Source organism: Sminthopsis crassicaudata, chromosome 4 (assembly GCF_048593235.1).
Source record: "Sminthopsis crassicaudata isolate SCR6 chromosome 4, ASM4859323v1, whole genome shotgun sequence".
NCBI lineage: Eukaryota > Metazoa > Chordata > Mammalia > Dasyuromorphia > Dasyuridae > Sminthopsis > Sminthopsis crassicaudata.
The window spans coordinates 336,819,636-336,847,360 of NC_133620.1; the positions used below are offsets into that span (position 1 = coordinate 336,819,636).

At 33.8% G+C, this 27,725-nt stretch overlaps 1 protein-coding gene across 2 annotated transcripts in view; it reads right to left on the bottom strand.

Moving 5' to 3' along the window:
- The window catches only part of ACOX1 (acyl-CoA oxidase 1), a 63,950-nt gene that overhangs the window by 17,416 nt on the left and 18,809 nt on the right, over positions 1–27,725 (bottom strand). Inside the window, exons 3-8 of one of the 2 annotated variants that reach the window (XM_074260780.1) lie at positions 12,016–12,176; positions 9,599–9,706; positions 8,267–8,386; positions 7,630–7,745; positions 7,225–7,394; positions 6,355–6,517 (exon numbers count right to left, since the gene is read on the bottom strand). In XM_074260780.1, the coding sequence (XP_074116881.1) occupies positions 6,355–6,517; positions 7,225–7,394; positions 7,630–7,745; positions 8,267–8,386; positions 9,599–9,706; positions 12,016–12,176 (838 nt within the window). The remainder of the gene's footprint in view (positions 1–6,354; positions 6,518–7,224; positions 7,395–7,629; positions 7,746–8,266; positions 8,387–9,598; positions 9,707–12,015; positions 12,177–27,725) is intronic. The other variant, XM_074260781.1, reaches the window with a different exon arrangement.

The window sequence follows — 27,725 nt, forward strand, 5'->3', positions numbered from 1 at the left end:
TAGTAGTTCATTGTTAACTTTTCCTTTGATGTCTTTTAAACAAGTTTTTTTCCACCCAAAATTGTAATGGCTGGAATTTAAAAACCCATATCTCCTTTCTGAAGGAGTTCAGCACCTAGCTCACCATTTTCCTCTCTTCCCCAACTCTTGCCATTATATTAGAAGATCTGACTATTCATGACTAGTTGATCAGTGGCATAGGTTAGGTTCACAGGGCAAGATAGTGAATAAAAATAGCAATCTAGTGTTTGACAAACCCAAAGATTCCAAATTTTGGGATAAGAATTCATTATTTGACAAAAACTGCTGGGAAAACTGGAAATTAGTATGGCAGAAACTAGGCATGGACCCACATTTAATACCACATACTAAGATAAGATCAAAATGGGTCCAAGATTTAGGCATAAAGAACGAAATCATAAATAAATTGGAGGAACATGGGATGGTTTACCTCTCAGACTTGTGGAGGAGGAAGGAGTTTGTGTCCAAGGGAGAACTAGAGACCATTATTGATCACAAAATAGAAAATTTTGATTATACCAAATTAAAAAGTTTCTGCACAAACAAAACTAATGCAAACAAAATTAGAAGGGAAGTAACAAATTGGGAAAACATTTTTACAGTTAAAGGTTCTGATAAAGGCCTCATCTCCAAAATATACAGAGAATTGACTTTAATTTATAAGAAATCAAGCCATACTCCAATTGATAAATGGTCAAAGGATATGAACAGACAATTTTCAGATGATGAAATTAAAACTATTTCCGCTCATATGAAAGAGTGTTCCAAATCACTATTGATCAGAGAAATGCAAATTAAGACAACTCTGAGATATCATTACACACCTGTCAGATTGGCTAAGATGACAGGAACAAATAACGATGAATGTTGGAGGGGCTGTGGGAAAACTGGGACACTGATGCATTGTTGGTGGAGTTGTGAAAGAATCCAACCATTCTGGAGAGCAATCTGGAATTATGCCCAAAAAGTTATCAAAATGTGCATACCCTTTGACCCAGCCATACTACTACTGGGCTTATATCCCAAGGAACTACTAAAGAAGGGAAAGGGCCCTGTATGTGCCAAAATGTTTGTGGCAGCCCTTTTCATAGTGGCTAGAAGCTGGAAGATGAATGGATGTCCATCAATTGGAGAATGGTTGGGTAAATTATGGTATATGAATGTTATGGAATATTATTGTTCTGTAAGAAATGACCAACAGGAGAAATACAGAGAGGCTTGGAGAGACTTACATCAACTGATGCTAAGTGAAACGAGCAGAACCAGAAGATCATTATACACTTCAACAATGATACTGTACGAGGATGTATGCTGATGGAAGTGGATATCTTCAACATAGAGAAGAGCTAATCCAATTCCAATTGATTAATTATGGACAGAATCAGCTACATCCAGAAAAGGAACACTGGGAAATGAGTGTAAACTGTTATTTTTACCTTCTGAATCCAATTTTTCCTGTGCAACAAAAAATTCGGTTCTACACACATATATTGTATCTAGAATATGTTGTAATATATTTAACATGTATAAGACTTCCTGCCATCTGGGGGAGGGGGTTGAGGGAGGAAGGGAAAAAATCTGAATAGAACTAAGTGCAAGGGATAATGTTGTAAAAATTACCCATGCATATGCACTGTCAAAAAAAAAATTATAATTATAAAATTAAATAAAAATTAAATTAAAAAAAAAAACTGAGAAAAAAAAAAAAAGATCTGACTATTCATGCAGATGTTCTCTCCAACTCCCTCATTTCTCACTTCTTCAACCACTTAATATCCATGACCTCTTCAAATTCTGTTTCTGCCACACAGAGGAATGCCACACTATATCTTGATATTATTCAGAGGTATTTCACTTTCCTAGATGGAATTATCTGATCATAATCCCTTATAGTTTTACTTTGTCCTATACATTACTATACATAACTTTTATACACTCTCATTGAGACCACCACTCCCTCCAACCTCAGAACTTTCTCAGGCAATTATCCTTGCAAGGAATTGATTCTCTTCTTTCTCCAACTCTGATTCCACTGTAAGCCATTTCAATCCTACAATATCCTCTGCTTTTGAATGCCTTCCTCTGTTGTTCTGCCATTTTCCCCATATCATATCTTAGTCTTGATTACTCCCATCTGCCTAGTCTAACCCTACTCATCAACTGTTTTTTGTTTGTTTTTTTTTTTTTATTAATTTTATAATTATAACATTTTTTTGACAGTACATATGCATAGGTAATTTTTTACAAATTATTCCTTGTACTCCCTTCTGTTCCGAATTTTTCCCCTCCTTCCCTCCACCCCCTCCCCTAGATGGCAGGCATTCCCATACATATTAAATATGCTATAGTATATCCTAGGTACAATATATATGTGCAGAACCGAATTTTGTTGTTGCAAAGGAAGATTTGGATTCGGAAGGTAAAAATAACCTGGGGGGGAAAAATAAAAAAATGCTAACAATTTACACTCATTTCCCAGTCTTCCTTCTTTGGGTGTAGCTGACTCTGTCCATCATTGATCAATTGGAATTGGATTAGCTCTTCTCTATGTTGAAGATATTCACTTTCATTAGAATACTGTTAAATGAAGCTGGAGGAAATGCTACAAACATGCTAACTAGTTACATTAAAAATCCATGCTATGCAATCTTTTTGTTTCTTTCTTCTTGTCAATCTCTTTGTCCTATCTTATTCTTCCTTTCCACAGAAGTTATTTCAAACTTTCTATTCCCTTAAGCTTTTCCATACCTGCTTTCCTCCCCACCTAGCTGAAGATCTTGCCTTTTACTTTACAGAAAAAACCAAAGCCATTCAACACATGTTCCCTCTAACCCCATTCTCTCCATTTCCTTTTTCTTCCCCCCCCCCCCCGAGGCTGGGTTAAATGACTTGCCCAGGGTCACACAGCTAGGAAGTGTTAAGTGTCTGAGACCAGATTTGAACTTGGATCCTCCTGAATTCAGGGCTGGTGCTCTATCCACTGCATCACCTAGCTGCCCCCCCATTTCCTTTCCTTTCCTCCTTTCCCTCAGTATCTTCTTCTTGACAAGGCCAATCATGATACTTATGCACTTGATCCCATATACCTCTCCAAAAATTTGAAACTTCAATCGTTCCCTTTTCTCACCTATAACTTCTCCCTATCACCCAGTTCCTTTCTAACACCTTCAAACATTCCCAAATCTCTATGCCCTTTAACAACCCTTTACTAGATCAGACAACTTCCTCAGGATAAAGGCTTTTCCCCTCATTCCTCAGTCACATGCCTTGAAAAGGCAGCTACACTCACTGTCCTCTCCTCTTACTCCTTAACCCTTTGCAATATGGCTTTCAATTTCAGTCAACTGAAATTACTTCCTCCAAAGACCTCCAATGAGTGCTCTACCACATCTGTGAAGTTTTCTTTTCAGTCCTAAGTCTTTTTGACCCAGCTACTGCATCTGCCATTGCTGACCATCCTTTCTCCTCTCAGTTTTTGTGACACTGCTCTGTCTTGGCTCAGCCCTTACTTGTGTGACCACTTTGATTCCGTCTCCTTTGCACTCAGGGGAGATTACTCTCTCCAAAACAGAAAACTGTTTTTCTCTCCATTTTTCAAACTGGACATTTCTATGCCCTTTGCACGACCCATTCCCCTCATGCCTAGAAAATACTCCTCCTTAACCTTGTCTCAGAATTCCTCTTTATATTATCACTGAATATATTTTCACATGTGCAGTATTTGCCATCTTGTCCATCAGGATGTACGCTCACAGAGGAAGGTATACTTCATTCTTTGGACTCATAGCCCCAGAACACTGCTTGGCACATAATAGAAGCTCAATAAATACTTTAAGAATTGGGTGATGGATTAATTTAAAGTTCCTCCCAACCTCTTCAGTCTTCTTACATTTTTACTTCCTCCAGAAATCTCTAGCTCACCAGACTTTCTTTCTGTTCTTTCCATATGATGCAAGTATTCTTTCCTGGTCCCTACAGCAGCTAAAGCCTTCCTTTCTAGATTCTGTTCCATCTATTCTGTATGTAACTATTTATATATGTTATATGTTATAAGTTAGCACTATGTTTGGCACTCCATTTCCTTAAAAAATGCTTGGTGAATGACTAAAGTATTTCTTTTAAGTTCATATAAGAAGTTTTGTATTTTTTGTTTTTTCAAAAGGTAAAACATTTCCTGGTTTAGGGAGAATTCAAGTTAGCAAAGGGAACCTTGCTTGTTTCATTCTTAATAAATTGTTTCTAACAGACACTGGTTAAATAAATACAATGTAGTAAGAAAGTTTCTTTCATATTATACAAACCCATACTATTCAAATCTTCATCTCTGAAATTCAATTTTAATCAGAAAAAAACAGTGTCTATCTTTTAGAAAGCGTCTGAAACTTTTATAGTTTTTATCAATCAGTCTACTTTGAATATTCTTAGAATTCTGGAGTTGGAAGATGCTTCAGATTCTACCTAGCTCAATCTATACCCAAACAGGAATCCTTTCTACATCATCTCTGACAAAATGTCCATCTACTTAATAACCTATAGGTCATTTAGTTACCTCCTGAAGTAACCCACTTTATTCCAGAATAGTTTTAATGATTAAAATGTTCTTCTTTTATTGTAAAGATAATGAACTATGAAAGATTTTGTAACTCTGATCAATATAATGACCTATCAGTTTCAAAGGACTCATGAACAATATGTTATCTCTATCTCTAAATAGAGGGAAAAAATGGACTCAAGAGTACATATTGAAGTATAATTTTTTGTTGTTTTTTTTTTTCAAATTTGTTTTTCTTATTTGTAATGGGCATTTTAATTTCTTAGTGAGGAAGGAAAGAACTGGGGGTTGGGAGAGAAACTGGAACTGATAATAAAATAAAACTGAATTAAACGTTCTTACTCATCTTGAAATTTGTGTCTCTACAGTTTCTAATCATTGATGTAAATTCTGCTCTTCAGGGCCTTAGTATTGAAACTAAGGCATGGGGGGCAGCTATGTGGCGCAGTGGATAGAGCACCAGTCTTGAATTCAGGAGGACCAGAGTTCAAATTTGGTCTCAGACACTTAACACTTCCTAGCTGTGTGACCCTGGGTAAGTCACTTAATCCCAGCCTAAAAAAAAACAAAAAACAAAAAAAAAACTAAGGCATGGTTTTCAGTTCATTCAGTATCCTCCTCTTGGGTAAATTTTTGCTTGTTAATATTTTCCCTAAAATGTGACTTCCAGAACGGAACATAATTCTCTCCATATAGTCTGACCAAGGTCGAATAAAGAACTATTAGTTCTCCTGTTAGAGACACCATCTTTCTATTAATACAACCTACACTTTCACCAGGATATACTTTAACCCAAGAATTACAAATTTTTATTTTTTGGCGGGGAGGGGCGCGTGAGGGAACTGGGATTGAATTGCACTATTTTAATTCTTATCAAATTTTACTTAATTAGGTGCTAGCCATCAATTATTGCTCTGAGACCTTTTTTGGTCCTGATTCTGTCATCTTATTCCTCCTAGCTTTATGTCTTCTAAAAATTGGAAAACATGTCATTCAGATCTAAGAAACTGATGAAAACAGTGAGATGCATGAGACAAGAACAGAATACTGGTGTATGAGGTTAGAGACCTAAGTTGAGACTGACTGCCATTCTTTGGATCTCCTATGCAAATCCATCTATGGAAATATATAGTTTTGTGTCACAGCCAAAATCCAGAGACAATTTATTAATATATAAGCATTTGACTTGGGATAGAGGATGAAAAGGGCATCTTGCATTGTATAGTTATTGTGAAACAAAAGATAAAATTGCACAGCAAAGTAAAAAAAGTACATAATTTAGGATTAGGATTTTTGATGTGCTTAAACATTATAATAGTGTCAATGTCACCTACCTTTGGAGAAATAATTTCTTAAAACCAATCACTGTCTTTTAACCTATTCCCTTTTAAAGATTTCCCTTTCAATCTAGTCAAAGATATATAAAAGATGCCTCTCTTAATTGGATCAAACAAGAAAACACACACACACACACACACACTCACACATATATGTATATATATACAGAGAGAGAGAGAGAGAGACAGACAGACACTATATTAGGTACTTCACTCCAATAACTTCAGACTGTCATAGTATTTTTTTCTGAACATTCTATAAAACAACTGAGGTCAGTGTTATAAGCTTCTACAAATTAAATTGTGTTATCATCCAACCTGTAACTCTTCCATTTGTCTACAAAGACAATGTGAGAGATTTTGTCAAAAGCCTTGCTGAAATTTATGGATAACACATCTAAGGTACTTTTCTTCTCATTTTAGTCAACCAGATCAAATAAATACCTCAGGCAGTTCACTAAGATTCCCTTGGCTGATATCCACATTAATTCGATGATAGGTTTCATTCATGTAGGCTCCCACAAATTGAAAGGCAAAGGCAGTGGCCAAGAGAGGAAAAAGTTTATATTGTTGGGTCTGAAAATCCAAAATCTGGGGTTCAGGATCACTAGAGCAAAATGAGAATAAGGAAAACATGTTTCACAGATAACTGACAATTTTTCTGATGTTCAGCTTTGATTTTTCTAATTTTTTTTTCCTATTCAAGCTAGGATAGCATATACTAAGATTCTAAGGAAGTAACAATTAACATAGTTTTAATAATGAATTTGTGGTTGACTAAATGAAACACATGGATTATACTTTTAGAAAAAGTAACTACATAGATACTTAATTTTAAGAAATAACTAAAGTCACTGACATTAAAAAGTCCCATTTTTCTTCCAATTACTTATAAAGGAGCTATACCCATTGGTAGCAACAGAAAGAGTATAAACTACTGTTTATCTCTCACAACAAAAAAGAACATTCAACTTTAAGTTAACTTCCTTTATCCAAAATTTATAGCAGTTAGTAGAAAAAGGAATTTTCAAGTTTTGTTCACTATTTCTTCATCTAGGGAGCTGAAAAGGTTTTCTTGCCAGTCTCACCTTCTCACACCAGTCTCCATGGTAAGAAAATGGTGTAACTTTCATTTTTCAACAGAGAAAATAGAGTTATTATTTACAGCAGTAAGAACAGGAGTATCAGCCTAAATCTTGGCATTGTCACATGATTTATGTATATGTAACTCATGGGAACCTTGCTATTCTGAATGGGCACAAACAAGGGCATATCATTGGCAGTGTCTACTTTTTAGACATCAATTACTCTTACCCTGGCTGGATTTCAGACTGATGCCTTACTAAGCTGTAACGGATGGCAATAGTGCAGGCTTTAGACAAAGAACGAGCTGCGTTTCCCACAAGGAAGGATCTGACAAATACCATGGTTCCATAAGTCAGTTTATTACTCAAAGGCTTTACATATGTGCCATCAGGTTTGACCTAACAGAAAAAATGGAATAAAATTAGCTTGGAGACCATTTTTCTTGTTAAAATCTGAATTGTAGTTTCAGCAAAACAGAATACATTCCTTAAAAAGTGATTTCGTTTTCATTATAAGTTAACAGAGTAGTAAAATTACGTTATTAATTAAAGAACAAAGATTTTCCTATCCTAATGGCAACTCACAACCAGAATTTTCAAAGCAACTACTGTTTTCCTCTTTTGTGTCTAATACCTGGGCGTACTTCATTAGCATGTTTTCCCGAGGAATTCGATAGTTGTCCATCTTTAGGTAACCATTATCCATTTCATCATAGCCAAATTTGGGCCCAATGTCTCCAACAATAATGCCTACAACAGAAGAAAAAAGGGGACAAGAAACACTGAAAAGCTAACTTTTGATATAAAAAGAAAATATATTGTGGTAAATCTACTTTTAGAAATAATTTCTTCCTAGTAAATGTTTTTAGGACTGGGGAGCAGGGGGCAAGGGAAAACATATCAAACTAAGAATAATAAACTCAAATTATGTTAGTTTATTCTTAAGCTAGATATAAGGCAACCCTAAAGCACTATTCTAATAACAGAAGGCTTCCTTCACTAGCAATGATTCTAGGTATTATTTCTAACTACAAAATAATAATCTAATAGTTCCCCCTAATGCTAATTATTTAGGTAGTCTTTTGAAAATCATGACTACTATCTAAGTAATGTATCTACAGTCTAGTTTCAACCTCCATCTGGGTATTTAAATATAAAATGAAATAAATGGCTTCAAAAGTTGACTACCAAGCACTAGGAATGCCTTTAGCAGAACAACCAAACTGGTTAATTTCGTTTCCTTCCTAGGTACCAAATAAACAGAATTTTACCTGGCAAAGGTTTGTGAGTTCCTATTTCACGAATAGGTACAATGAAGGCATGTAATCCATAGCACTCTCCCTTAGTGTAGAGCTGAGCCAGAACTATGGCATGATTTGAGGTTTTCCCAACTGCAATATTGAGACCAAGAATAAGCATAGTAAACAAAAGCTTTTTTAAGGCTTTTTATTTTCAAAATACATACATTTTCAACATTCACCCTTGCAAAAACCTTGTGTTCCAAATTCTCTTCCTGCTTTTCCCGTATCCCCATCCCTAGACAGCAAGTAATTCAATATATTAAACAAAAGATTCTTTAAAAAAAAAAAAAAAATCTCAACCAGTTAATTATCTTTTGAAGGTCAGAACTATGCTTGTAGGCTATACCACACAATTCCCAGAAATACTTTTCAAATGAGAGCATCAATACTGAACATTCAGAAACAGGATTCACCTCCACTCCAGTTTTTGCTACCATTAATTCCATTTTCCAGGACATTTTTGAATTGCCCTTTTCTTTTCTTTCTTTCTTTTTTTTTTTTCCCTGAAGCAATTGGGATTAAGTGACTTGCCTTGGGTCATATAGCCAGGAAGTGTTAAGTGGCTGAGGCCACATTTGAACTCAGGTCCTCCTGACTTCATGGCCAGTGTTCTATAAACTTCACCAAGCTGTCCCAGAATTGCCCTTTTCTAAAAAAGGAAATTCATTTGAAATTTTTCTTAAATTTTTGGACTGTTTCTAGAAATGCTTTTTCCTTTTTTTTCTGTCAAAATTTTAACTGATATCTGACTTTATGCAATTAGATCTATAAAACTGAACTTTTTACTACTGATTTCACTATAAGAAATATATTCAAAGGCGGGGGGGGATATGTCATTTGCTCAAAGATGTTCATATCAAAAATAGTGCAGTAGATAGAACACTGGCCCTGGACCCAAGTTCAAACCCAGTCTCAGACACTTAATACTAGCTGAGTGATCCTGGATGATTCACTTAATCCCAATTGCCTCTTTAAAAAAAAACACAACAAAGAAATAGGTCAAATATGCAACAATAAAGGAATGAACAGGCGAAGTATGGAATATTAACTATGAGGAACAATATCAGTTCACGGAAAGTTTATGTGAAAAAGGAGGAACACAAGATTATAGATATATTAGTTATGAAAAAAGATTTTATGTATATATATTACCTAATGATTAGTAACAAATTTGGAGTAATTAAATTCCTTTTCCATTTGTTCATATACATACACATTATAATATATCACCTTGATATCTGAAATAGAATCTTATAATAAATCTTAATTTCTGACTGTGAAAATGTATATAACATTACTTACGTCCACCAGGCCACCACTTAATAGAAGTAACAGTAGGGCTATTGAGAATAAACTCCTGTGTTTTAGGGTCATAAGTTGCTGTGGTTTCCAGGCCTCGAAGGTGAGTTCCTATGGAAAAGAAATAGTTAGTTTATAAAAAGCAAGGAGGAAATGAGAATAATGTGGAAATTCCTGAATTAAGAATTAGCTCAATTTCTCTGACTGCTAATTTTAAAAGCCCCTCATATAGATGAGCTAAGAAACAATGTGGTCAAGTAGATAGTTGGGGGGCCTTGTAGTCTGGAAGATGAATTTGGATTTTGTTTTTTTCAGATTTTTAACTATAAATCATTTAATCTTATACTGCCCCAGAAAACTAAGATTAAAAATACAAATAGCATAAGGAGTTTCCATTTTCCACAAAGGGATTCTTCTGCCACTTAAATCAGAAGGCCAACAACAATAAAAGCTGATGAGTACAAGTAATAAGCTTTCTATTGAATGCTCCAATGTATAGGCTTAATATTGTTTCTACATTAGCCTTATTATTAAGATACCACTTTGTTCAGATCACCTTAAGCTATACCCTATTTCTAAAAGTAGTATTTCCTACAAGATTACAATATATCACTGAATGAAATCATCTCAAAGGGGTTTTAACAGTTCTTTTTGACTGTTCTCAAAATTGGGTACATGCTTGTTTCAATTAACAAAATATCTATCATAATTATTCAGTATTTATGGCATTACAAAGAGTAACATCTGATGAAAGAAAAGACTAATAAAAATAATCACCGAGACAAAATATATGCAAAACAATGCTTTGGTTTTGCTTTTGACTTCCCATAGCTTACTTGGTACAAGATAATATCAACAATAAATGCTCACTGAGTGAAACAGGTATATCAAGATTGTAAATCAAGGATTTCATTTTAGGGTGTAATAGATTAAGGGTGGGGTGGAATGGAGAAGAGAAGCAAGAAAGGGCCAAGCAGAGACAGAAGGGATTCTATATGATGCACTCTTAAATTTCTGAAAGCAAAATAGCAAAGTATGCATCTTCTTTCAAGCTTTCAATGCTAGGCAGCCACTTGCCATTCTATAAATAAACCTGCCTTTTAGACTCACTGCTTCTCTAGAGAAACATCTGAACTATGAGCAAATACAAATGCATTTTTAAGTTAAAACAGACCCCATATTTTTTGAGAATAGCAGCAAATCTAGATAGTAGATACTGCCTAAAAATTAATGAACAAATAATTCAGAAGTTTCTAAAATTATGAGTAGTGTTAAGAAAAATCCACATTTTTCTACTCTTGAGAATTCTTTTTACTATTATAAAACTGCACATATATTGCCAACTCATAGCAAATATTATTTCTTTTACTGAAAAGCAGGCATTTTAAATTCCATCATCTTTTTTGCTTTATTTTTCTTTAAAAGGCACAGGCAAATCAACCAACCAGGAAAAGCCCTTCAAAAGAAAAGTATGAAAATATCTAATAAGCCAAGAGAGGTAATGACAAGATATGAGTAAATAAATGGACAATTTTCTATTGTGCAAATCTGAGATAACTCTGTCTCTAAGGCTATAGAGTTAAAGTGCTCTTGAATGAAAAAGAAAAAAGATTCTGTTTGAGTGGAAGAAAAAAAAAACTATATGTACTCAGCACAAACTTCAGGTAGTTTTCTGAAAACTTAGAGAAAAACGGAAGTTATAGTAAATGATGGTAGTTAATATCAAGTTAAAAGAGGAGTGTCAAGAGGAATAGCATTTACAATTAACAATGAAAAAAAAAAAGGAACAGAAAAGAAAAAAATAAGGAACTCTGCAGGATGTGAGAGCTAATACAAGGGAATATTGTCTCATGTAGTTTGTCTTTTGGCCTAGCAATTCTAAGATAAATGATTCAGATCTGTTCTGTAGGCAGCATGACAGTGAAAATAACACAGGGCTTCAGAGTCAGAAGATTGGGGAGCAAATTTGCTTCCCTTGTCACTTACACCAAGTCACTTAACCTAGCACGGGTTCTTAACGTTTATTTGTCATGAATGCCTGTAACATTAGTTAAGTGTTTATACTAGAGATGATTACAAGGCTTAAGGCACCAAAAAAAAATGACAAAACTGATGACAGAAAGACAAGTCATAGTGAAAAGTTGAAACACTAAGCTTCAATGGGTTTATAAATCCTTACAAATCCTAAGGACTGATTTTATACCTTTTATCTTTAAAAGGAAGGCAACCATAACTGAACCACGATAGAAATGTATAGTTAGCCAATCAGTGAGATCATGTAACCTTAGTTATTTCCACTGAACAAGGCTTAATTCTTTGCCAAGACAATACATACGAAAGCTTTGGACTTTGAAGTTGTTCTTCTTCCCTTAAGGTTTTTCCTACAAAAAGCCCAACCACCCCAGAGGAATGTACCATACCATGGCCCATTTCTGTCTGGGCATAAGTGCCAATAATCTCCAAGTTCCAGGATGGCATGAAGAAGCGTTCCTGCTGCTCCTGAGTTGCCTGGTGAAGTAATGTGGGCAGAAACATGCCCAAGTGAAGGTCCAGAGGCTCAGGACGCCCACGATGCACAAAGCTGTGAAGGCATGCCAACGATGGGCATTTGAGAGGCACAGATGCAAGAGATTCATCAATTTGGGAAGATAGATTAAAGAAAGGAGACAAAAAAGATCTTGTGTGAGAATTAAGTATGCAGATTTTAGCACAGATTTGGAGCATTGTCTATTTCTGTACCAATTTTGAAATGTAGGTTATTTTGATTTTTGTGAGCTTGTTACATAATACTTTCTAATACTTCTGAAACTAGAAACTATACAATTATTTTCCATGAGATGACTGGTTACTTATAGAAAAATAATTATCTCATGGATCAAGTGCCCATGCAATGAGAAAGATCCTTAAAGGAAATAAAAATTTTAGAACAGGTTGTCTTAAATTAGGAATCAATTCATATCGCTTTATATGGAGCAAAGAGCTGAATGAGAGAGTTTGGTACCATCTATGGTACCTTTAATGGCACTGATCTGCTCTGATCTTTGGGGTCAGACCTTTGAGGTGACCTTGGGGTTTATTAGTTGAAACTAATAAACAAAAGGAAGTTGAGTCATGCCTACCAAAAGCCAGTCATTTTAAAAATAGCTTTTCTATATTGGTATTTTTTCTTTTTAACTTTTTAACATAAAAGTCCCAGTACAGGTCTCTGATAAAATTCTGTTAATGTCACAATCTTAAAAAATCAAAACAAACCCCAATACTCTAACCATATTTTTTCAAAAAGATGTAATTATCCTCTGAGCTGACATAGAAACAGACAGTGCTCTTCATCCCAATTATTTACTCAGAAAATCAGTCATAGAGATCCAATTAAGGAAAGGATAAAACCTTTAAAGAGATAATGCACAGTAAATCTTCATTTATAATTATAACTTAGAACATTTAATTCAGTTAATTTCAAACTAATTTCCCAAGATTATTTCCATTAAAAATTTATAGGAATCCAAGAATGCTATGAAGTTTTTTTGTTTTTTGTTTTTTTTTTTTTAATATCACGTGCAGTCATGGTAAAAGTCACGGGTCCTTACAATTGGAAGGAATTCCATCAATATAACCCATAACAGAAAAGAATCTCAATTCAAATAGTCATTAGGTCTGAATAGACTAGTATTTTTATAAAATTGTTTGGGTATTCAAATTCTGCCATTTCTAGTTATAATTTTATCTTCATGAAACTTTCTTTATGCCATCCTAAAAAAATGTTTAATAATGACTTTAAAAGCTTTCCATTTTTAACAATTTCAAACAAGAAATGAACAAAAACTCTTCGGAAATTCTTTATTTAAAGAGGGCTCAAAGCTGTGTGGTCCTGGGCAAATCACTTATACCCAATCGCCTCGGCAAAAAGAGGGCTCAGAAATCTGAAAACCAACTTTTCCTTTCCCATTATCTTGGTTTCAACTTGGTTCCCATCTCTGTATGGTTTTGACTTCATGTCATCATTCCTTTCCCAATCCACTTGGAAAAATTTAGACTTAAAATAAAAGCTATCAATAAAATTTTATTTTTAATAGCTTTTTATTTATTAAAATATATGCAAAGATAGTTTTTCAATATTTACTCTTGCAAAACTTTGTGTTCTCCCTCCCTACTTCCCCCTCCCCTAGAAAGTAATTCAATATATATTAAACATATATTGTTATATGTTTATATATATATGTACATATATATGTTAAACAGTTCTTCTAAACATAATTCCATTGTTTATCATGCTGCACAAGAAAACTTAGATCAAAAAGGGAAAAAAAATGAGCAAACCACAGCAACAATAAAAAAAATGAAAATACTATGTTGTGATCTGCATTCAGTACTCTCTCGAATAGATGGTTCTCTCCATCACAATTCGATTGGAAACCTCTTAATCACCTCATGTGGAAAAGAGCTAAGTTCATAAAAGTTGATCACATCTTGCTGCTGTGTACAATGATCTTCTTTCTGCTTCTACTCACCACACTTAATTCATGCAACTCTTCTTTCCAGGCTTTTCTGAAATCATCCTGCTGGTCACTTCTTACATAACAATAATATTCCATAACATTCATATATCAGCCATTCTCCAATTGAGGGGCATCCACTCAGTTGCCAGTTCCTTGCCACTAAAAAAGGGGCTACCACAAACATTTTTGCATGTTTGGGTCCCTTTTTCTCTTTTAAGATCTCCTTGGAATATAGTAGAAACATGCTGGATCAAAGGGTATGCACAGCTTGATAGTCTTCTGAACATATTGCTGTCCAGAATAGCTAGATCAGTTCACAACTCTACTAACAATGTATTAGTATCCCAGTTTTCCCATACTCCTTCTAACATTTATCATTATCTTTTCCTATCATTTTAGCCAATCTGAGAGGTGTGAAATGATACCTCAGAATTAATTTGCATTTAAAAAATATGATGTAAAATAAAAAGAATTGTAAAAAATAGAAAAAACTTATTTATCACTTATCTATTCGAGGAATGACCATGGATTTTTAGATATGTGTCAATTACCTACACATAATCCAGAATTTAATATTTAATATTTTCATATTTTAACAGAACTGTTTTAATGCAAAAAAATTTCCCTCTATTTCATAAACACTGTTTTAATTTAGCTGTTTTGCTAGATACAAGCCTTTTCATTTTATATAATTTTAGTTGAACATCTTATCCATAGAAATCTCTTCTATCTCTCTTGTCTGTTTATGAATTCTTCCTCTAACTTGAGTTATGAAAAGTAAGACCTTTCATTCTATTGTCTTTATGTTTTAGTTTTAAAATTTTATTTTAATACATTTTTATTTATTTCATTAATTCAGAATTATTTAAAAAAATACACTACAGAGATAAAAAGGACTCAGGAGTGAAGTTGGTCTATTTATTGGTTCTTACAAGGATGAGCTTTTTTATTTCCTATCTTGAGGTGCAAGGTCCCTCCCTTATCACTCTACTAGCTGAGGATGATAAAGTTAACAGATTTCCTGGTCCTTCCACTGCATGCTTTTTCTTGATATGTTCCCCCTCCCTCATCATATAACCCATGTTAAAAAATAGTAGAAAACTTCTTTGGAGAGGAAAAATTAATAATATTAATGAACTCATTAAGCATGCTCACTCAGTGCTTACAGTTACCTTTCATCCACTTCTTGTTTTGGGGTGATTTTTATCAATTTGTCAGTTTAGTGGTTGTTTTGTTCAATTAGTTTGGGTCAGCTGATATGACTTTCGAGTTTTCACTATGACTCATCTTTCTGTCATCAGTTTTAGATCATTTAAATCTAGTAATACTGATACACTTCACTTGCATTTTCCTCATTATTTTCCTTGAAATTTGTCTTTGTTCCTTTATATTAATTATTATTTTGCCTCCTTACAAAATAGGAGGAAATATGTCATTGTACATAGAGGTCAAGTCTTGAGTTGGAATGTCCTAAGTTCAAGTGCAGAGAGAAATTAGCTGGGATCCCAAGCAAGTCATGAACCCTATCAATAACCTCCAAGATCCTTTCAGTGGTCCTCAAACTTTTTAAGTAGGGGGCCAGTTCACTGTCCTTCAGACTGCTGGAGTGCCTCACACTCTGTCTCCACTGCCTCAGCCCAGTGCCGGAAGTGTGCGTTGCTAACTCGAGTTTAGGTTGAATGTCACTTCGGGTCTGATTTTGCCATAGGCGGGCAGCATAAGTTCTCAGCAGGCCGCATCTGGCCCGCAGGCCGTAGTTTAGGACCCCTGTGTCTAGATGTAAGTTACAGAATGCTGCCTCATTTCTGTATTGGTAGTAAGAACTTCCTAAACCAGAGGAGGCATGAATTCACAATATTCCTGAATGTGACTTGAGCCAGATTAAAATATAATTGGAAAATATTTAACAAAATAAATTATAATAAAATAAAGATATTTCATTTTCAAACTAAGATTATATGTGGCCTGCAGATCTCCTTTATGTATAGATCAATGGCCCCATATCTCTTTGAGCTTAACACTACTATTCATTCAAATCCACTGAAATGACATCTTCAGTTATAATTATATTCAGTTACCAAGAAAGTAATCCTATCTGTAGGGTGACTCTAGGACTAACGTTTTTATTTTATTGGTGCAAGCCATTAAGAACACTAAAATCCCTCTCCAATTTCTTTATGTCTATAAAGAATATTCTGAAGTTGAATTTGTTTCAGAGAAAGTTAACTCAAAGATATTTTATGAATTTTGTAGTTACTACAAATGGATTTTTTTCTTCCTATCTTTATCTTCTGCTTGTTAGCAGTATATAGAAATGTTAATGATTTATGTGACTATTTGGTATTTTGCTGCTTAGCTGAAACTATTATTACAATGTTTTCATTAATTCTCTAGGATTTTCAAAGTCATCTACACTCTATAAAATAGGGATGAATCTGCTAATGTTTATTCTCTTCTTCTTTTGTCTTATGGCTATGGCTAACATTTCTAATAATCTGTCAAATAATAGTGGAGAAAAGAGGAAGCTTTGTTTCATGCCTAAAGTTAAAGAGCAAATCAACAATGAAGGTTTCTCCATTATAAAAAATTCTATTCTTTTGTTTTAGATAAGATGTTATGGACCAGAACTCTGAACTTGAAACAAGGATGCTTACAAGGTACTAAGTGGAATTGATGAGACAATGGTTATCTAGTTTAGCATGGTTCAGTATGATTGATTTAATCTTACAACAAATAATGGTTTCCTAGTGATATAATGATTGATTTATACTCAGTGTGGAGCATATAAGCAGGGATTGAGAGCCACAAGAGGACAAGTGCCCTAGAAGCTCTCAGAGCCAAGGAGACAGAAATTCATTTCACCTTCAGTCAAGCTCCTGGTGGCTGGCCTGGCCTCCTGCACTTCCCCCACTGAGACCAAGGCCGGTCTGAAAGGCTCTCCAGAAAGCTGCCCAGCCCCAGGAAGGAGATAATAAAGGATTTGGACTTTAACCCCTGGCGACTCTTGTGGTGATTACTGAACTGAAAAGAAGGCTCCTCCCAGAGATCCCAAGAAAACCGAACCAGAGGATGCTACAATAAATGTTTCTGAGTGATACTAAGAAAAGACTTTTCCATTTTGCTTGTTAGGATTTTTAACATGAATGCTCATTCTCTTTGATCTAGTAATCTCTCTATAGGGCTAATATTACAAGAAAGCAAGTAATAGAAAGATTCTCCATGGGTACCAAACTATTCACATCATCACTATTTAAAAATCACAACAACAACAAAAAAAATCAAATATTACACTACATAGGAAATAGCTGAACAAAATGTGGTACATTTATAACAAAAAGAACAATATGAACATTTTAGAAAAATATGGGAAGATTTATATGAACTTATACAGAGTAAAGAAAGATGAACCAAAAGACTATATATACAATAAGAAGTATATGAAATAATAATACAGAATAGAATTCAGGTCAAATACAATGACCAATGTTGGTTCTAGATGACTGAGACTCCTCCATTCCTTGAAAGTGAACTTTTAGGAGAACATAAATGGGCAACTAATTTGCCATTTTGACATGTATGACTTACATGAACTTAGCTGCAATATCTGATTCCCTTCAGTGTCTTCTTTCTTCCCGCAAGTTGAACAAAAAGACTTAATAGCCAAAAAAGGACTTCAACAATCTAACAAATGTTCTACTCCTTTATCTAGCCTAATTGATTGATTCCTTTCTGACTTCATACTACTAGCTATACTTACAAGGGCACATGTCTTCTCAATCTCCAAGTAGCTAATAATATACATTTTTCTTAGCTAGGACACTTTTCCCCCAGGAAAAGTGGTTACCTGCACTATAACGACCAGCTAGCTATCTTTTTTCTTTGTCTCATGTAACATATGAATACTACTAATCAAACTGTGAATGACACACATTTCTATCAACTACTGGTAAAGTGTGAATAAACTGGTAAAGTAATGAATAAACTGAAGTAAAATTGGTCTCTGATTCATATGTATTGGCTTACTGACAATGGCTAGTCAATGACCTAAAGAAAATTCATTAAGGGAAGATAAATTATAAAAGCAAAAATTTACATGTTCTGCCAATCACATGATTGGTTTTCTTTTGACTTTTTTACCATTAAAAAAGTATCATGAAAGTATTATAACAAACTGAAAGGAAATCTGGCAAGATAATCAACTAAACAAAACCTTCCCAATGGCATATATAGATGAAAATGGAAGAATACAGATAAAGTAAACATGGAAAAGATGAATAAATATTTTTATGTAAAACTGTGGAGTCAGCAAATCCAGGTTCTAACCCTGCAGCCTCTATGTTCTTATAAAGGAGGTCAGAATGACACTCAGTAAAGTAAATTTAAGCAAACCATCTGACTTAGACTAGGTGTATATGGAGAGGAAATTTGTATTGGAGATAGTACAACCATGAGGGCATTGAAAAAGATTCAAGATTGTTTGAAGCAGGGGAAGGTATCAAAGACACGAAAAAATCCTCAGACATTATTAAAACTATAAAAATATGAACAAGAGAATATCAATAACTACTACCTAGAGGCCCAGCCCCAAGCATATAAAACTCTTACAAGTGTTATCTATCTGTGAATTGAGGGGATCCTCAATAAGGATATCATTTTAAAGATTTCATGTCTCTAGGAGTTAGCACAAAAGTGCTTAGCCCACAGTAAGAAATGCTTGTGGACTGTCTAGCTCAACTAATGTCATTACTGTTTCTCATGCACCAAACTTGGCACATAGGAAGTACTTGATAAATGCTCTCTAAGTTACACTAGTCTAGCCCACCTGACCTTACTTTTGTTTTCACACACTGAATTCTATCTTCTACCTTTGTAACTTGACTTTGCTGTTCCTGCTGCTTGGAATGCTCTCCCCCCTCACCTCTACCAAATCCCTTACTTATTTTTTAGATTCAGGTCAAGCATTACTATATACATAAATATCTGATCCCTTAACTTTTTGTGTTCTCCCTCACTAAACTACCTTGAATCAGTCTACATATAATTATCTACATACATGCTGCATCCTCCAATAGAATGTAAGCTCTAGAGGTCAAGAACAGTTTCATTTTTATCTTTGCATCTCCATTGTCAGACACAGTATCTGGCACACGATAAAAAGTTAAATGTTTGTTAGCTGTAATAAATATATTCTAAAGAACTTACAGGGAATCTTTCTGATAATAACATACTATCTTATGCCTCAACTTATGTGATCAATAACCAGAGGATCAAGTAATGTTTTTTATCATTATGTCTAATAAAAACAATAGCTAACATTCATATAGCACCTACTTTCTATGCTTCAACAACCCAAAAAGTTAAAACAAAATTATCCATGTTTTTCTTTACCAATCACAGTATCTTTTAAAAACATTTCCCCCAAAATTTTAAAAACATTTTTATTTAAAGTTTTGAGTTCTTGGAAATTGAGTGGTTTTCCCACTCAATTATGTTATATGTTATATGAATGTAATGGAATATTATTCTTCTATAAGAAATGATGAGCAGGCTGATTTCAGAGAAGTTCAGAAAGACTTACACGAACTGATTCTGAGTGAAATCAGCACTTATTATTATACACAATAACAAGATTATGTGACGATCAACTGTGATGGACTTGGCTCTTTTTAACAACAAAACAATCCCAAAAGACATGAGGTGGAAAATGCTATCCACATCTAGAGAGAGAACTAGGGAGGCTGAATATGACATAGTGTTTTCTTTCTTCTTCTTCTTCTTTTTTTATTATAGCTTTTTATTTACAAGATATATACATGGGCAATTTTTCAGCATTGACAATTGCAAAACCTTTTGTTTCAATTTCTCCTCTCCTTCTTCCCACTCCCTCCCCCAAATGGCAGGTAGACCAATATATGTTAAATACAATATATGTATACAATGACATAGTGTTTTCACCTTTTTTTGTTGTTGTTGCTGCTATTGTTTCTTTGCTTGAAAGAAATCTGTTTTCTCTATTTTTTTTTTCTCTTTTCATCTGATTTTTATTGCACAACATGAAAACCGCACCATGGAAATGTTTAAATTAAATGTTTAAACGTGCTTAAAATAATTGGAGATATTTAATTTATATCTTGGAGAAGGGGAAAAAGGGAGGGAAAGAGAAAATTCGGAACATAAAAATTTTTTTAAATACTTTTTTATTTTCAAAATACATGTAAACAAAGTTTTCAACATTCACCCTTACAAACTGTGCTCCAAATTTTTCTTCCTCCCTTCCCCCCACCCCCTCCCCTAGAAAGAAGTAATCCAATATATGTTAAACATGTGCAATTCTTCTATACATGAAAAATCAGATCAAAAAGGAAAAAAAAGCAAGCAAACAACAATAAAAAAGCTGAAAATACTACGCTGTAATTCACATTCAGTTCCCACAGCCCTCTTTCTGGATGCAGATGGCTCTTTTCATCACGAATTTATTGAAATTGTTATGAATTACTTCATTGTTGAAAAGAGCCACATCCTTGGAAGTTGATCATCACACTATTTTGTTGTTGCTGGGTGCATAAAGTTTTACCTCAAAAAAAAGTTAAAACCTATCTTTACATGCATTTGGAAAAATAAATACTACTAGAAAAGAATAACCACAAAAAATAAAATTTTAAGTTCCAAATTCTATTCCTTTCTTCCTCCCCTTTCTTGTAAGGATAAGTAATCAGATAAAGGTTATATATGTGCAATTAGATAAAACATTTTCATATCAGTCATTTTGTACTCTAATAAAAGAAAAAAAAATCAAAGAAAGTAAAAAATAATAGCATGCTTCAGTCTGTATTCAATCAATCTGGAGTCATTTGGGATTGTCTTAGATCACTGTATTGCTGAGAATAGCTACTTCATTCACAGTTCTTCATCAAATAATATTTCTTGTCACTATATACAATGTTCTCCTGACTCTGTTCACTTTACTATGTCTCAATTTATGTAAGTCTTTCCAAGTTTTTCTGAAATCATCTTGCTTGTCATTTCTTATAGCACAATTCTATTACAATCATGTACCACGACTTGTTTAGTCATTCCCCAAGAGGTCAATTCCCTTTGCTTTCCAATTCTTAGCTACCACAAAAAGAACTGCTATAAATATTTTTGTATAAATAGCCTTTTTTTGGGGGGGGGGGTAAATCTTTGGGATATAGACCCAATGTCAAAGGATAATGCATACATTTATAGCTTTCGGGCACAGTTCCAAATTGCTCTCCAGAATGCCTGGATTAGTTCATAACTCTACCAACAATACATTAGTGTCCCAGTTTTCCCACATTATCATTTTCATTTTTTGTCAGAATAGCCACTGTGACAGGTTTGAGGTAATACCTCAAAGTTGTTTTAATTTGCATTTCTTTTATCAATAGTGATTTAGAGCATTTTTTCATTTGATTATAGCTTTGATTTCTTTGAAAACTGCCTATTAATATTCTTTGACCATTTGTCAACTGGAGAATGGCTTGCATTTTTATAAATTTGACCCAATTCTCTATATATTTGAGAAATGTGGCCTTTATCAGAGATATTTGTTGCAAAATCCTTCTGGCCCAGTTTTCTGCTTTCATTAATTAGTTTGGCACTAAATAAACAGATTACTTTAGAATGAATTGTCATTTTTATTACATTGACTTGGCCTACATATGAGCAGTTTTTCCAATTATTTTTACTTTTTTTCTTTTTGCTGAGACAGTTGGAGTTAAGTGACTTACCCAGGGTCACATTGCTAGAAATGTTAAGTTAAGAGGCCAGATTTGAAATCAGGTCCTCCTGACTTCAAGGTTGATGCTCTATCCCAGGGGTTCTCAAACTATGGCCCTCGGGCCAGATGCAGGGTGGGGGGAGGCAGGGGCTGAGGACGTTTTTTGCAGCCTGCTGGGTTATAGCAAATGGGCTGAGGGTCAGAGACAGAGTGTGAGTTTTTGTTTTTATTATAGTCGGGCCCTCCCACAGTCTGAGGGACAGTGAACTGGTCCCCTATTTAAAAAGTTTGAGGACTACTGCTTCTATCCACTGTAACCACCTAGCTGCCCCTAGTGTGTTTTTTTTTTAATAGTTTTTATTTACCTGATATATGCATGGATAATTTTACAACATTGACAATTGCCAAACCTTTTATTCTAATTTTTCCCCTCCTTCCCCCAGCCTCTATGGCAGATTGATCAATATATGTTAAATATATTAAAGTATAAATTAAATACAATATATGTGTACATGTTCAAATAGTTGTTTTGCTGTACAAAAAGAATTGGACTTTGAAATAGCGTACAATTAGCCTGTGAAGGAAATCCAAAATGCAGGCGGACAAAATTAGGATTGGGAATTCTATGTAGTGGTTCATAGTCATCTCCTAGAGTTCTTTTTCTGGGTGTAGCTGGTTCAGTTCATTACTGATTTGGTTCATCTCATTGCTAAAAATGGCCGCATCCATCAGAATTGATCATCATATAGTATTGTTGAAGTGTACAACGATCTCCTAGTCCTGCTCATTTCACTCAGCATCAGTTCATATAAGTCTCTCCAGGCCTTTCTGAAATTATCCTGTTGGTCATTTCTTACAGAAAAATAATATTCCATAATATTCATATACCATAATTTATTCAGCCAATCTCCAATTGATGGGTATCCATTCATTTTCCAGTTTCTGGCCACAAAGAGGGCTGCCACAAACATTCTTGCACATACAGGTCCCTTTCCCTTCTTTAAGATCTCTTTGGGATATAAGCCCAATAGTAACACTGCTGGGTCAAAGGGTATGCACAGTTTGATAACTTTTTGAACATAGTTCCAAATTGCTCTCCAGAATGGCTGGATGTATTCACAATTCCATCAACAATGTCCCTAGTGTTTTTAATATGAATGAATTTTATCAAAGGCTTTTTCTGCATCATTTAAGATACCCATATGATTTCTGTTGGTTTGTTGTTTGGTGTATTCAATTATGCTGATCTTGTTTTCCAAATACTGAATCAGCCCTGCATTCCTGATGTAAATCTCGCCTGGTCATAGTGTATCATCCTTATGATATACTACTATAAAATTTTTTTGCTAGTATTTTATTTAAATTTTTGTTTGAATATTCATTAGAGAAATTGGTCTATAACTTTCTTCTTCAGTTTTGGCTTTTCCTAATTGGGTTATCAGCACTATATTTGTGTCATAAAAGGAATTTGGTAGGATTCTGTTGATTAATTGTTCTTTAAACATTTGGTAAAGTCCATTTGGTCCTGGAAAATTTTTCTTAAGAATTTCATAGAAGACTTGTTCAATTTCTTTTTTGTAAGATTGGGTTATGTAAGTATTTTATTTCTTCTTCTGTTAATCTGGATTTCTTTTTTGTAAATATTCATGAATTTCATTTAGATTGTCAAATTTATTGGCATATTGTTGGGCAAAATAGTTTGTAACAGTTTCTTAACTTATTTTTCATTGGTGGTGAATGTTTTCTTTTTAAATCAAATTAACCAATAACATCTATTTTATTGGTTTTCTCATAAAACCAGTTTCTAGTTTTATTAGTTTAATGGGCTTCTAAACTTTCTATTTTATTCATCTCTTCTTTGACTTTCAAGATTTCCAATTTGGTGTTTAATTGGGGATTTTTAATTTGCTTTTTTCACTTTTTTTTAAGTTGCAAGCCAATTCTGTTTTTTCTCTATGTTACTGATGTAAGCAATTGAATATAAACTTTCTCCTAAGTACCATTCATAAATTCTCATTGTTATTTTCTTTAATGAAATTACTGTTTTTATGATTTGTTCTTTGACCTACTTTTTCTTTTTTTGGATTAGATTATTTAATTTCCAATTATTTTAAAACTCTTTTCACTGTATATTATTGAATGTAATTTTTATTGCATTATAAATCAAAAAGCATACTTTTACTATTTCTGCTTTTCTTCATATGGTTGTGGGGTTTTTATTGTCCATGGCCAATTTTTGTGCCATGAAAATCCTGGGAAAAAGGTATTATTCCTTTCTATTCCATTCAATTTTCTCTAGAGATCTATCATAACAAACTTACCCAGAATTTTATTCACCTCCTCAATTTCTTTCCTTTTTAAAAATTTATCTAGTTCTGAGGGGAAAGTTGAAGGTCCTTCTCTACTATAGTTTTATTATCTATTTCCTTCTGAAACTCATTAAACTTCTTCAAAAATTTTAAGTTATGACACTGGATACATGTACGTTTAATATTGATATGACTTCATTTTCTATGGTACATTTCTACAATACAGTTTCCTTTTTTGATCTTTTAATTAGATTCTAATTTTTTTAGTGCATCGTATGAAATGATAGCTACCTACTGCTATCTTTCTTAAGCTAAAACTTAAGAGATTTTGTAACAACTCTTTACTTTTAACCTGTATTTCTCTGCTTCAAATGTGTTTCTTATAAATTTTGATGAGAGTAAGGTTTAAGCTTTGTCACACACACAGACCCCCACCTTTTCCTTCCATTATAATAGCTTTTTCATGCCTCATTTATGTGGAATAATTTACCCTATTCAATCACACCCCTTCCTTCTTTTCCAGTGCAAATTTCCTTTACAACCCTTTATTATTTTCTGGGATATCATCCCATCAAAGTCACCTCATATCTATACTCTATGTCTACATATACTCCTTCTAGTTGCTCTTATAGTATTAAAATGGTTAAGAATACATATTATCTTGACATACAGAAATATAAACAGTTTAACCTTATTAAATTCTTCATGTTTTCTTTTTCTTGTTTCTTTTTTAGTTTCCTTTGAGTATTGAATTTAAAGATCAAATGTTTATTTAGCCCTAATCTTTTAATTAAAAATCTTGAAAGTATTCTATTTTGTAAAATATCCTTTTTCCCCTGAAAGATTATGCTCAATTTTGCTAAGCAGGTGATTCTTGGTTGTAATTCTAACTTCTTTGCTTTCCAACATATCCTATTCCAAGTACTTCAGTTCTTTAATGTGGAAGTGGCCAAATATTCTGTAATCCTGACTGTAGCTCTACAGTATTTGAATTGTTTCTTTTTGGTTGTTTACAATACTTTGTCCCTGATCTGTGAACTCTAGAATTTGGTTATGATGTTCCTGGGATTTTTTATTTTGGAATTTCTTTCAAGCAGTAATCTGTGGATTCTTTCAATTTTTATTTTTCCATCTGGTTCTAATATAACAAGGGAGTTTTCTTTGATAATCTTTTTTTTTCTTTTTAAAGTTTTTTATTTTAAAACATATGCATGGATAATTTTTCAGCATTGACCCTTGCATAGCCTTTTGTTTCAGATTTTCCCTTCCTTCTCCCCCACTCCCTCCCCTTAATGGTAAGCTATCCAATATATGTTATTCATATTAAAACATATGTTAAATTCAATATGTGTAAACATATTTATACAATTCTCTTGCTGCACAAGAAAAATCAGATTGAAAAGTAAAGAAAATGAGTAAGAAAACAATGTAAGTGAACAACAACAAAGAGAGTGAAAAAGTTATGTAGTGATCCACATTCAGTTACCACAGTCCTTTCTCTGGATGTAGATGGCTCTCTTCATCTCAAGATCACTGAAACTGGCATCAATTATCTCATTGTTGGAAAGAGTCACGTTCATCAGAATTGATTATAGTATAATATTGATGTTGCTGTGTACAAAGATCTCCTGGTTCTGCTCATTTCACTTAGCATCAGTTCATGTAAGTCTCTCCAGGCCTCTCTGAAATTATCCTGCTGATCATTTCTTACAGAACAATAATATTCTATAACATTCATATACCATAACTTGTTCAGCCATTCTCCAAATGATGGGCATCTATTCAATTTCCAGTTTCTTGCCACTACAAAAAGGGTTACTGCAAACATTGTGGCACATGTGAGTCCCTTTCCTTCCTTTTAAGATCTCTTTGGGATAAAATCCCAGCAGAAATACTGCTGGGTCAAAGGGGATGCACAGTTTGCTAACTTCTTGAGCATAAGTTCCAAATCATTCTCCAGAATGGCTAAATCTGTTCAGAATTCCACCAATAATGTCTCAGTTTCCCAGTTTTCCCACATCTCCTCCAACATTAGTCATTATCTCTTCCCGTCATCTGAGCTGATCTGAGGTGTGTAATGGTACTTCAGTTATTTTAATTTGCATTTCTCTGATTGTACCTTTTCATGATTTTAGATTAGAAATTGATTTTAATTTCTTCATCTGAAAATCGTCTGTTCATATCCTCTAACTAACTAACAAACTAACTAACTAACTAACTAACTAACTATATATATATATATATATATATATATATTTTTTTTTTTTTTTTTTTTTTTTTTTGGGCTGAGGCAATTGGGGTTAAGTAACTTGCCCAGGGTCACACAGCCAGGAAGTGTTAAGTGTCTGAGACTACATTTGAACTCAGTCCTCCTGACTTCAGGGCTGGTGCTCTATCTACTGTGCCCCCTAGCTGCCCTGACCATTTATCTTTGATAATTTCTTGAAAGATGATGTCCAGGCTTTTCTTTTCTTTTTTAAATTATGGCTTTCAGATAGTCCAATAATTCTTATATTATTTCTCCTAAATCAATTTTCCAGGTCAGTTGTTTTTCCAATGAGATTTTTTACTTTTTAAATTTTGACTTTTTTTTTTTTTTTTTTTTTTTTTTAGTATAGCAATTTTGATTTTGCTACTACCCAGAAAAAGTTAAGAGAATACGAACTGATTCTTGTGAAACCTAGTTCTTTGTCTAGTTGCTTTGCCTTAGATTTAGTGGAAAATACTTGGCTCTGGTTATCTGAGATTTTCTGTCACATCTATCAATGTATTAGCATTGGTATACTGACAGATAAGTTGACCATGACTCCTGAAGAAACTAAAAAATGGACTGTCAACTTGATTAGACATGTCAGTTATGATGAGGAGATTGACTATAAACTAGGCCATATGGTTATGAGTAACAAAGTAGTCTCTCCCTATTGGCAGGTACTAAAAAACCCAAGAACCTTTCTTTTTGAAACCAGATCCTAGAAATAAATACTGAGAAATTTAATCCAAATAACAAATTAAGGATTCTTAACTGAGCTACCACTCAGGACTCTAGATCAGGGGTGAGGAATCTTTTTTCTGTTAATGGCCATTTGGATACTTAAAATTCACAAATCAGAAAATTATCAACTAATGGAACAGTGAAGTTGTTGTGCCTAGCTTTCAGCTCAGAATCAACTATGGTTGATTATCTCATTTGATCCTCAGAAAAACCCACATGATATAATTATTATCATCCCTATTTTACAATTGAGGAAACAGGTAAATAGCAGTTAAGTAGCTTAACAAGATCATAAAGCTCTGTTCTGAGGCTAAATTTTAAACTGAACTCAGCTCTTCCTATTTCTAGACCTAGTTTTTTATCCACAGAGCCACTAATCAGGAGTGATCAACATTAGGACTCTTAACACTACAGACCTGAGTATTCATAAAGAGGAAGTAGAAATGGCACTGAATAAAACAAATACAGGAGAAGCAGACAGACTGGAGCAAGTTGAAAATTTCTTTAAATGACCAACTTTCCAAGCTGAGGTATTTCATAGAACAAAATCTTCAAGGTTATATTTTGCTCTAACAAATCAAAGGCCTTTTTA